This window comes from Bison bison, unplaced genomic scaffold (genome assembly GCF_000754665.1).
Source record: "Bison bison bison isolate TAMUID 2011002044 unplaced genomic scaffold, Bison_UMD1.0 scf7180017864384, whole genome shotgun sequence".
Lineage (NCBI taxonomy): Eukaryota > Metazoa > Chordata > Mammalia > Artiodactyla > Bovidae > Bison > Bison bison.
This window is the reverse complement of record NW_011494956.1, coordinates 12469469-12481294: the sequence shown is the minus strand read 5'-3', so window position 1 is coordinate 12481294 and position 11826 is coordinate 12469469. Positions and strand designations below refer to the sequence as shown.

Genomic DNA, 11826 nt, shown 5'->3' with positions numbered 1-11826 from the left:
TCAATTCTTCGGCGCTCAGCTTTCTTCACAGTCCAACTCTCACATCCATACATGACCACTGGAAAAACCATAGCCTTGACTAGACAGACCTTTGTTGGCAAAGTAATGTCTCTGCTTTTGAATATGCTATCTAGGTTGGTCATAACTTTTCTTCCAAGGAGTGTATAAACCCTTCTTTGATTCAATACCAGACCTTAGAAATTTAATTAAGACACTTCAGGTGATGTTTAAGAAAAAGGACATTCTCATATGGAAACGTCTCTTGTTACATTCATTTGTCTGCATCCTCCTTTATAGATTTTCTGTAACAAATCTTCATCAGTATATATCATAATTTTGTCTTAAAAGAGTGGTTTCATTTTGATTTTGTCTCTAAACAAAAAAACACAATTTCTTCAAATTTGGAAGAATTTCAAAGCCATGAAAAGTTAGTGGAGTTTTCAAAATCCAGTGTATCAAAGTTTTCTTAAAATAATAAAGAATTAACTTTATCTTTAAATCCCAGGTTATAATTTTTTGTAATCGGTTACTTTTACAGAGAAAGACACTCTGGATGTGTGGTGCAATGGTAAAAAAATGGAGACAGCGGTAAGTTGATCATTTGGTCACTGTCACCATGTGCATGAGTGACCAGTGAAACGTTGCTGTGTTTCCTAACGATGCAGATATTTATAATTAATGAAGGTCCTTTTGGTTAAAAACAAAAGAGATGAAGTAATCCTGACTCCAGAATCTGAAGCCCTTTCCTGCGCAGTGCCTGGGGTAGTGAGAGTTTGGAAACAACTCATCTGGTGATTGGCACCAGCCTTGGACCCTGCTTGTCCTTTCCTGGACGATCCTCTATCCTAAAAAGATCTAGCCCACATTTTAAAACTTCCTTCCCAAAGGTTGCATCCTCTTGTGTTTATCCTGGTTAAAGTGGTGCTTTATACTACTGTTTCTCAAATTTGCAAGCACAGAATCATCTCAGATCTTGCTAAAATCATATTCTAACATGTCCTCAGGTGATGTCCAAGTTGCTGGCCCATGGTCACACTCTGAATAGGAAAGCTTTACACCATACACTCAAAACAGATGGTACTTTCTAAAAGCAAAGGTTGTGAAAAAGAAACGAAGCACACATGTCAGATGAGACAAAGGCAAACAGGAAAGGGCACTGTCACAAACCCCAGAAGACAAGTGGAATTTGTAGAGTAGCAGTGCTGAGAGGCTGCCCCGCTCGTTGTAGCCGAGAAAACCCTAGTGTGTTGGACTTTTGCTGCCTTGCACTGTTATGGCTGTGGTGGGATAAGTATAGATGTGAATTTCAAGTAGGTAGGATATAATCATGGTGTGCACAGCACATGGAGGAAGTGAGGCAGAGGAGACAGTCCTGGACACCAGGCAGTGTGGGCCTAGGAACTGGAATCACTGGGGGGAAATATCCACGTGTTATGGGATCAGCTGGCAAGTAGGGCATAACATCCTGGGTGTCCCCTTTCGTGCTGACTTCAGTTGTGACACCAGAGCTAGAGATGATGAAAAGCATGAGAAGCTCTCTTTGCCGGCATACTGTAGCTAGCTACCCATTGTGGTTGCTGCTATTACCTTCTTTATCTGTTGTAGGTCTGGGAGGGTGAGGAGAAGTCCTTGGAGGGAAGGCCTGGAATGAATTTATTCAGTAGACAAGCTAGAATCTGCTGGGTCTTGCAACTGCTTCTAAGGAAGTGCACAAGCCAGAAATCAAAAGTTACAAAGATTAATGTGTTTCTGTTTCTTAATCCTGATATTAATTCTTAAAGGGAAATGCAACCAGGGTTCACTCAAAATTGAATGTCAGCGTTTGAGCCACCCTCCGGTTCCATCTACCCATTGAGACTTTTATGCAGAGAGGCTTAGTGAGCTCTTCAATATTTTAGGGCCTGTTTTGGACCAGATTCAGTTACCATTAACATGGATTGGGTGCCCGATGCCATACCTGGTGGTCCTTTCTGTTCTTTCTGTCCTACCATGGAAATTTCTAGATGAAGAGTCAGCAGTTTGGGGTCACATTCCCTCCAACCCTCCAGGAATTCTCCTGTGCAAAAGTAGCATTGTTTCAAGAATGTGGTTGTAAATAAGCAAGAAGTTGAAATAATATTCATCCACAATGTCTTTGTTCCTAACTGACAAGAAGCCACAAGTGTTTGGACAATACCTCTCTCTCACCCAGTTGTCTCCTCCTTGTAACTGCAGCCTAGTTGGCAAGGTAGTTTTGGCAGCTCTGTGTCAGGCAGCCTTCCCCAGCACTATGCACACCTGCTCTCGTTGCCTGTGAACTGCAGCTTTTTTTCTCCATTTCCTTTTCATCTCAAAGCATCATGACCAGATTATGTATCTGTCAGATTGCCAAGAAGCAATTTACAAGGATTGTATCACTCAAACCTTGCTCTTCTCTCTAAATTGATTTTGACAGAAGTATGCCCTAAAGGCTTTTTGCAAAGCTCAATGTGAAAAGGGCTAAAAGAATACACTGGACTCCAGGATCAGCACCCCACCCCCAGTCCTTGTGGTGGTCAGTACACATCCGTGTTGGCCAGATTCTTCCCAGAGAAAAACAAAAAGCTTCCCTCTCTGATGCCTCCTGTGCTTTCTCTGGTTAGATAATGTTAGCAACGGGACGGGGCCTTGCTCTGTCTGCTTTGGCTGCCAGGAAGCTCATAGCCAAGTTGTACATCTGATAGTGCTTCTTTTGCTTCTTGGCATAATTCATTTTTATCCTCTAAGCCTCATGCTCTTCCTTACTTTTCTGTGCTCCTTGGCCCCTATCTTTTTACTCTAAATCAGTGCTGTTCAACAGAAATATACTATGAGCCACAGATACGAGCATCATATATAACTTCTAATAACCACATTTCGAAAGTCTTATGGTGAAGTTCTTCTTAATAAAAATTTAAGTCACTGTATCAAAAATATTATTTAAAATGTAATAAATATATAAATTTTCCAATGAATTTTTTTTAACCATTCTTTGTTTCATACTAAGTCTTCCAAATCCACTGTATATTTTCCCCTATAATAGTGTATCTCATTTCAGACACACCACATTCCATGCGTGATTGCCACCTGTGGCCAAGGGCTGTTGTACCATATGCAGCAAGTCTAGACTCAGTTCAGTTCAGTTGCTCAGTCGTGTCCAACTTTTTGTGACCCCATGGACTGCAGCACGCCAGGCTTCCCTGTCCATCACCAACTCCCGGAGCTTACTCAAACTCATGTCCCTTGAGTCGGTGATGCCATCCAACCATCTCATCCTCTGTCATCCCCTTCTCCTTCTGCCTTCAATCTCTCCCAGCATCAGGGTCTTTTCCAATGACTCAGTTCTTCTCATCAGGTGGCCAAAGTATTGGAGTTTCAGCTTTAGCATCAGTCCTTCCAATGAATATTTAGGATGGATTTCCTTTAGGATTGACTGGTTTGATCTCCTTGCAGTCCAAGGGACTCTCAAGAGTCTTCTCCAACACCACAGTTCAAAAGCATCAATTCTTCACCACTCAGCTTTCTTTCTAGTCCAACTCTCACATCTATACATGACTACTGGAAAAACAATAGCTTTGAGTAGACGGACCTTTGTTGGCAAAGTAATGTTTCGACTTTTTAATTTGTTGTCTAGCTTGGTCATAGCTTTTCTTCCAAGGAGGAAGTGTCTTTTAATTTCATGGCTGCAGTCACCATCTGCAGTGATTATTTTGGAACCCAAGAAAATAAAGTCTGTCACTGTTTCCATCGTTTCCCCATCTATTTGCCATGAAGTAATGGAACTGGATGCCATGATCTTACTTTTCTGAATGTTGAGCTTTAAGCCAACTTTTTCACTCTCCTCTTTCACTTTCATCAAGAGGCTCTTTAGTTCTTCACTTTCTGTCATAAGTGTGGTGTCATGTGCATATCTGAGGTTATTGATATTTCTCCCAGCAATCTTGATTCCAGCTTGTGCTTCATCTAGCCCAACATTTCACATGACCTACCCTCATATGTGTTAAATAAGCAGGGTGACAATATACAGCCTTGACGTACTGCTTTCCCTATTTGGAACCAGTCTGTTGTTCTATGTCCAGTTCTAACTGTTGCTTCTTGACCTGCATACAGATTTCTCAGGAACCAGGTCAGGTTGTCTGGTATTCCCATCTCTTTCAGAATTTTCCAGTTCGTTGTGATCCACACAGTCAAAGGCTTTGGTGTAGTCAGTAAAGCAGATGTTTTTCTGGAACTCTCTTGCTTTTTCAATGATCCAGTGGATGTTGGCAATTTGATCTCTGGTTCCTCTGGCTTTTCTAAATCCAGCTTGAACATCTGGAAGTTCATGGTTCACATACTGTTGAAGCCTGACTTGGAAAATCTTGAGCATTACTTTGCTAGCATGCAAGATGAGAGAAATTTGTGTGGTAGTTTAAACATTCTTTGGCATTGCCTTTCTTTGGGATTGGAATGAAAACTGACCTTTTCCAGTCCTGTTGCCATTGCTGAGTTTTCCAAATTTGCTGGCATATTGAGTGCATCATTTTCATAGCATCATCCTGTAGGACTGAAATAGCTCAACTGGAATTCCATCACCTCCACTAGCTTTGTTTGTAGTGATGCTTCGTAAGGCCCACTTGACTTTGCGTTCCAGGATGTCTGGCTCTAGGTGAGTGATCACACCATCGTGGTGATCTGGCTCACGAAGATCTTTTTGTATAGTTCTTCTGTGTATTCCTGCACCCTCTTCTTACAATAGTGTTAGGTTTTATGTTATTTATGTTGTTATTTATTGTAAGCCACCTATAGCCTGAGGAATCTGATTTTTAGAGTGGCGAAGAACACTCCATCCCTTATTGAGTGGGGTCTTCAGCAAGTTATTTAATGACTGTGTGCCTGTTTCCTCATGTATAAAATGTTGATAATTATACTCCAATCAGGTTATTGTGAGGATGCCATAAAGCAATGCATGTAAACCATTCTTTGTATAGAAGGAATCACAAATTTCCTATCATTTTTACTTTTGAAAAGTCTGTATTATCTGCATAGTATATGTTATAGTCACATAGCCATGAGATATACTTTTTTTTTCCTCTGAAACAAGATTCTTAAAGACTATAGTGGTACAAATAAAAGACTTTGAATGTATAACTTAGACCTTAAAACACCTAAAAATAAGCTTATAATTTTAATTTTGCAAAGCTTACCATTGAGCTAACATGTACTTCATCATGCCTCCCTTTCTTGGTGATGTTAATGCTCTGGACAAAGATAAATGTTTCTGGAACACTAATTCCTCCTACTTTTGTTTGCCTAGGGTGAGTTTGTAGATGATGGGACTGAAACTCACTTCAATATTGGGAATCATGACTGTTACATAAAGGCTGTCAGTAGCGGCAAGCGGAAAGAAGGGATTATTCATAGTCTCATTGTGGATAACAGAGAAATCCCAGAGATTGTTGAATGACTTCATGTTAATGAATTTTAATCTTAAGAAGTAAAGATCAGGACTTTTAAATTACTGTGGTAATTAAATATGTTCAGCATGTACTTTTCAGTACATCTAGTCACCCTGTTTTTTAGTTTCTTGAAAGTAGTATTTTAAGCATCAGGAAAAAAATATGTATCATGAAAATTGCAATTTATTTTATAAATAATGTAAAATGTTTTAAAGTCAAATGGAAAATAAGATATGGACCAAAAAATCACTACTGTTTCATAGGAGCAACTTTTAGTATAATAAACACTATAAAGTAACATCAGTGCTGCTTGATTTGTCTTTCTTGAAATGGATGTCTTTGTATATATATTTTTTTTAATGTATTTCTGACCAATGTACTCACTTTAAACTTGTTTTGTTGTTTTTATTTTTGGGCCGCCCTGTGTCTTCATTGCTGTGTGTGGGCTTTCTCTAGTTGTGATGAGCAGGGGCTGCTCTTCATTGTGGTGCACAGGCTTCTCATTGCAGTGGCTTCTCTCGTGGAGCACAGACTCTAGAGCAAGGGTTTGAGGCAGGAGACAGTGGGTCTCTGGGTAAAACTGAGCCTTTGTTCTCACCCAGATACTCCAAGGACAAAGCTAGTGGTAGAAGCTGAGTTCTGCTAAAGCAAAGAGATAAGGTGCCTACTCCTGAGGTCAAGGAAGACTTCCCTGTCTCTACATGCTCAGGAAGTCTTCTTGAGAATCGAAAAGTAAGGGGACCCCACTCCATAATCAGTGTAGATATGCAGCCATAGGCTTCTACAGTGGGATCCTTCTTTGCAAAAAGTTGTGCATACATCTTGGGGAGGATCTATGGACCACTCAGGTGTGAAAAGAGAAACAATTGGCCAAGAGTAAGCAAAGACCCAGAAGGACTGTCCTCATAAGTGCATGACGTCACCTCAGTACTGTGCTGCTCCTCCTCACTCAGGACACCCGCATTTCTCTCCAGGTGTGTTTCCGCCTAGTGTCTGATGCACTGCACTCCCTGTTAGAGAGGCTGCCCATATCCTTTCTCTTGGGTGTGTATCTCTGCCCTGCTTCTGAGTTGGATAAACAAACTGGTTTCCTGTGTGCTCTCCCATACATTGTGCTGTGCCTCTAATAATAAACTTTGTACCTGTTTTTACAGTTTTTGCCTCCTTGAAACATTCTTGCCTTCTAATAGGGGCAAAAACCAGGGTCAGTTTGCTTCTAGCCCCGAGTCCCTGGTGGTCTAATGGGTAGCCTCTTGGTCTTCTTTCAGGCTACTCGGGTTTAATTCCTGGGCAGGGAACTAAGATCTCTCCTCAGGACCATTCACTGCTCTCCCTCTGAGATCAGGCTCAGTAGTTGTGGTGCTCGGGCTTTGTTGCTCCATGGCATGTGGGATCTTCCCGGACCAGGGATCAAATCCATGTCCCCTGCCTTGGCAAGTAGATTTGTAACCACTGGACCACCAGGGAACTCTTCTTTGTATGTTTTTAACCTGTGCAGATAGATTGTCTAGTTTAAAGCAGTTGTTGTTCAATGATATTAACTTAACTGGAGAAAATGAGAAATTTCCAGAAATTTAAGGAAATGTCAAATAGAGTAACATAAAAATTTAATCAAGAATTCGTTCAGTTCAGTCGCTCAGTTGTGTCTGAGTCTTTGTGACCCCATGAACCACAGCATGCCAGGCCTCCCTGTCCATCACCAACTCCCGGAGTCCACCCAAACCCATATCCATCGAGTTGGTGATGCCATCCAACCATCTCATCTCATCCTCTGTCGTCCCCTTCTCCTCCTGCCCTCAATCTTTCCCAGCTTCAGGGCCTTTTAGGTTTCTGAAAATGTAATTGTTTTTGTTTCGTCACCACGAGGCCAAAAAAAAGCAAAAAGAGGAAGAAGCAAAGCTTCTTTACAGCAGACAGCATCAGTTGCATCATCAGGCAATAAAAAGTCAGAGTTGAATGCTTGTGTGGAGGTAGCACCAGTGTTAACATTTTGCGAAAGAAACAGGCCCACCCAGGCAGACTCACACAGTCTACTCATCTCTGAAGTCCTTTCAACGCAGGACAGTTTAATAGTAGAGCCTTTTATTAGGGTATTTCATGTCTATTATCAAATGGGGATCCTCCATGAGAGGGAGAATACTCCATTTTCTAGACTTGTTCTGTCCTCTACAGTAGCCATTAGTCATGTAACTATTCAAGTTAAATTAATTGAAATACAATCAAAAACTCAATTCCTTTATCACACTGACCACATTTCAGGTCCTCAGCAGTCACACAAAGATAGCAGCTACCACGGTGGACAAACAGAACATTTCGATCATCACACCAAGTTCAACTGAACAGCACTGGCCTAGAGACAATTTCTCAAATTTAGTGAGCTGTTTTGTATTTGCACAGTCAGGGTTTAAGTCCGGGTTTTTCGAATGCTAAACCCCATTACCTTTGCTACTGTCTCTCTGCCACTCATTATTTCTAAGAGATGTGTGGCGCAACAGAAGTACAACCATGCTCTAACATAAGGCAGAGAAACTGAAAACCATCCTCCTGCTTTTCTCATGCCACCCCACGCTTTCCTTCACTGCCACTTAAAGATGAGGAGATGAACTAAGAGGGACGCTTCTGAGGCTTTTTAAACTCATTTTGCATTTGCTGTTAAGTGTTCTGGTGTGGTGGTTTTCATTTCCCTTAAATAAAGGGAGTCTTTTAATGGCCATATTTTATCTGATACAAAAAATGTTTTGTGCCACGGCCAAAAGTAAACCAGTTATTTTTAGTCACTTTGTTTTAAACTCTGATTGAGTCTTCTGAAGATCAAACCTTGTGAAGGTAGTTTGCCTTTGACTTGGTTAACTCCTGTTTTTTGGTTAGTTTTGTAAATTTAAAGCAGCATGTTAATGAGGAAGGGGTACAGCCTGTGTTTGAACTTCAGCACAAAAGGTTAAGTTCTCCTTTTGTTTTAATACTATATTTTAACTGATACACAAAATTTAATTTCAACACGCAATCAGAATACAAATTCTTTATGAGATAATTTATATCTTCTATTTTTAAGTTCTTGAGCCTCAAGTTCTCCATCCCAACAAATGAAGTTATTTGTTTTGTTTAATGTAATGAGATAGTTTAGATGTACAAAAACCAGAAAGCAATATGACAAACCCTTGTATTATTTTGCGGGTTCATCTATCATCTAGTTTAGTAATTAAAGCATTAAAATACAACTGAAGAGGCACATGCCCTTGCTATACCTATACTTCTCTCTTGCCCAAGTAATCACTATCATGAACTTGATAATTATTATTACCATGCAAGTCTGTATTCTTTATCTGTATAGGTGTACAGCCCTAAAAATATTCAGTATTACTTACAATTTTAAATGTTAGATTCTATACATTCTTCCTACAACTTGCTTGTTTCCCATTCAGTACTGATTTTAAGACAGATCTGGGGTGGTACATGTAACTTCAGTTCCTTTTAACCCCTGCATTCAGCCATATGAATTTGCCATCCACTTGCCTCAGCAGTTTTCAAATAGTCACTATACCATCAGAGCTCTAACAAACATCTTTGTGTCTCTGTGTATGTCCCTTGAGGATATGCTAGAGTTTCTCTTGGGCTTAGCTATTTAAACTGTGTCCCTGGACCAGTGACAATTACATCACCTAGGAACTTGCTGAAATTAAGAATCTCATGAATTGGGAGATTGGGACTGACATATATACACTACTATTTATAAAAAATGGCTGTCTGGGGAGGCCTTACAAATAGCTGTGAAAAGAAGAGAAGCGAAAAGCAAAGGAGAAAAGGAAAGATATAAGCATCTGAATGCAGAGTTCCAAAGAATAGCAAGGAGACATAAGAAAGCCTTCCTCAGCAATCAATGCAAAGAAATAGAGGAAAACAACAGAATGGGAAAGACCAGAGATCTCTTCAAGAAAATTAGAGATACCAAGGGAACATTTCATGCAAAGATGGGCTTGATAAAGGACAGAATGGTATGGACCTAACAGAAGCAGTAGATATTAAGAAGAGGTGGCAAGAATACACAGAAGAACTGTACAAAAAAGATCTTCACGACCAAGATAATCACAATGGTATGATCACTCACCTACAGCCAAATATCCTGGAATGTGAAGTCAAGTGGGCCTTGGAAAGCATCACTACGAACAAAGCTAGTCGAGGTGATGGAATTTCAGTTGAGCTCTTGCAAATCCTAAAAGATGATGCTGTGAAAGTCCTGCACTCAATATGCCAGCAAATTTGGAAAACTCAGCAGTGGCCACAGGACTGGAAATGATCGGTTTTCATTCCAATCCCAAAGAAAGGCAATGCCAGAGAATGCTCAAACTACCACACAATTGCACTCATCTCACACGCTAGTACAGTAATGCTCAAAATTCTCCAAGCCAGGCTTCAGCAGTACGTGAACCGTGAACTTCCAGATGTTCAAGCTGGTTTTAGAAAAGGCAGAGGAACCAGAGATCAAATTGCCAACATCTGCTGGATTATGGAAAAAGCAAGAGAGTTCCAGAAAAACATCTATTTCTGCTTTATTGACTATGCTAAAGCCTTTGACTGTGTGGATCACAACTGTGGAAAATTCTGAAAGAGGTGGGAATACCAGACCACCTGAAACTGCCTCTTGAGAAACCTATATGCAGGTCAGGAAGCAACAGTTAGAACTGGACATGGAACAACAGACTGGTTCCATATAGGAAAAGGAGTACGTCAAGGCTGTATATTGTTACCTTACTTATTTAACTTCTATGCAGAGTACATCATGAGAAACGCTGGGCTGGAAGAAGCACAAGCTGGAATCAAGATTGCCAGGAGAAATATCAATAACCTCAGATATGCAGATGACACCACCCTTGCGGCAGAAAATGAAGAGGAACTAAAAAGCCTCTTGATGAAAGTGAAAGAGGAGAGTGAAAAAGTTGGCTTAAAGCTCAACATTCAGAAAATGAAGATCATGGCATCTGGTCCCATCACTTCATGGGAAATAGATGGGAGAGCAGTGGAAACACTGTCAGACTTTGTTTTGGGGGGCTCCAAAATCACTGCAGATGGTGACTGCAGCCATGAAATTAAAAGACGCTTATTCCTTGGAAGGAAAGTTATGACTAACCTAGATAGTATATTGAAAAGCAGAGACATTACTTTGCGACATTACTTTGCCAACAAAGGTCCCTCTAGTCAAGGCTATGGTTTTTCCTGTGGTCATGTATGGATATGAGAGTTGGACTCTGAGGAAAGCTGAGCGCCGAAGAATTGATGCTTTTGAAGTGTGGTGTTGGAGAAGACTCTTGAGAGTCCCTTGGACTGCAAGGAGATCCAACCTGTCCATTCTGAAGGAGATCAGCCCTGGGATTTCTTTGGAAGGAATGATGCGAAAGCTGAAACTCCAGTACTTTGGGCACCTCATGCGAAGAGTTGACTCATTGGAAAAGACGCTGATGCTGGGAGGGACTGGGGGCAGGAGGAGAAGGGGACGACAGAGGACGAGATGGCTGGATGGCATCACCAACTCGATGGGTGTGAGACTGAGTGAACTCTGGGAGTTGGGGATGGACAGGGAGGCCTGGCGTGCTACGATTCATAGGGTCGCAAAGAGTCGGACATGACTGAGCCACTGAACTGATCTGAATGAACCCCTACTGTATAGTGCATGGAACTCTACTCGATGCTCTGTGGTGACCTAAATGGGAAAGAAATCAAAAAACAGTGGGGATATATTATGGCTGATTCACTTGGCTGGCTGTACAGCAGAAACTGACCCAGCAAAGTAAAGCAACTATATTCCAATTAATAAGGAAAAGAAAAAAAATAAAAAAGAAAAAAAAACATAACAGACTCTCAGACCTTTCCAGCCTAACAAATCATAATCGGGTTTTAACTAGATCCTGTGGTGATCTGTTTGTACATCAAGGATTGAGAGGCACTGCTGTAGGTATGCCACAAAGTAGAATTGCTGAATTAAAGAGGAGTTCAGATCTTATCAGAGACTTACCAAATGCTCTTACAGGTGGTTGTGCCACTATAAACTTTGACCAGCAGAGTTTTCTACCTCAAATCCTCAAAATTTGATACAATCAGGATCTCAGTATTATGCCAATCTTTTAAAAAAAATTCTATGTCATTTTATTTTCTCTGGTCACTAATTGGGTGTCTTACATGTTTATTGGCCATTCAGGTGTCCTTTCTCAAGAATTACCTTTTTCATTTCTTTTGACTATTTTTCTGTTGATATGTAATCCCATGACTGTAGTCTTTCCCTGATAGCAGTACAAAATGTGCAATAGATCAGCACATTTTGTGCAGTGCAGTAATGCTTTCCACTTCACGCACTATTTATATCCTCTAAAGAGCTCTGAGGGCAGGGATCATGTACTGC

At 40.7% G+C, this 11826-nt stretch overlaps 1 protein-coding gene across 2 annotated transcripts in view; it reads left to right on the top strand.

Moving 5' to 3' along the window:
• Nucleotides 1-5738, top strand: part of FAIM (Fas apoptotic inhibitory molecule) — a 16515-nt gene extending 10777 nt beyond the window's left edge. For both annotated transcript variants that reach the window (XM_010858212.1, XM_010858213.1), the window contains exons 4-5: nt 539-588; nt 5294-5738. In XM_010858212.1, the coding sequence (XP_010856514.1) occupies nt 539-588; nt 5294-5443 (200 nt within the window). In that variant the 3' untranslated portion in view covers nt 5444-5738. The remainder of the gene's footprint in view (nt 1-538; nt 589-5293) is intronic.
• The last annotated feature ends 6088 nt before the right edge of the window (nt 5739-11826 follow it).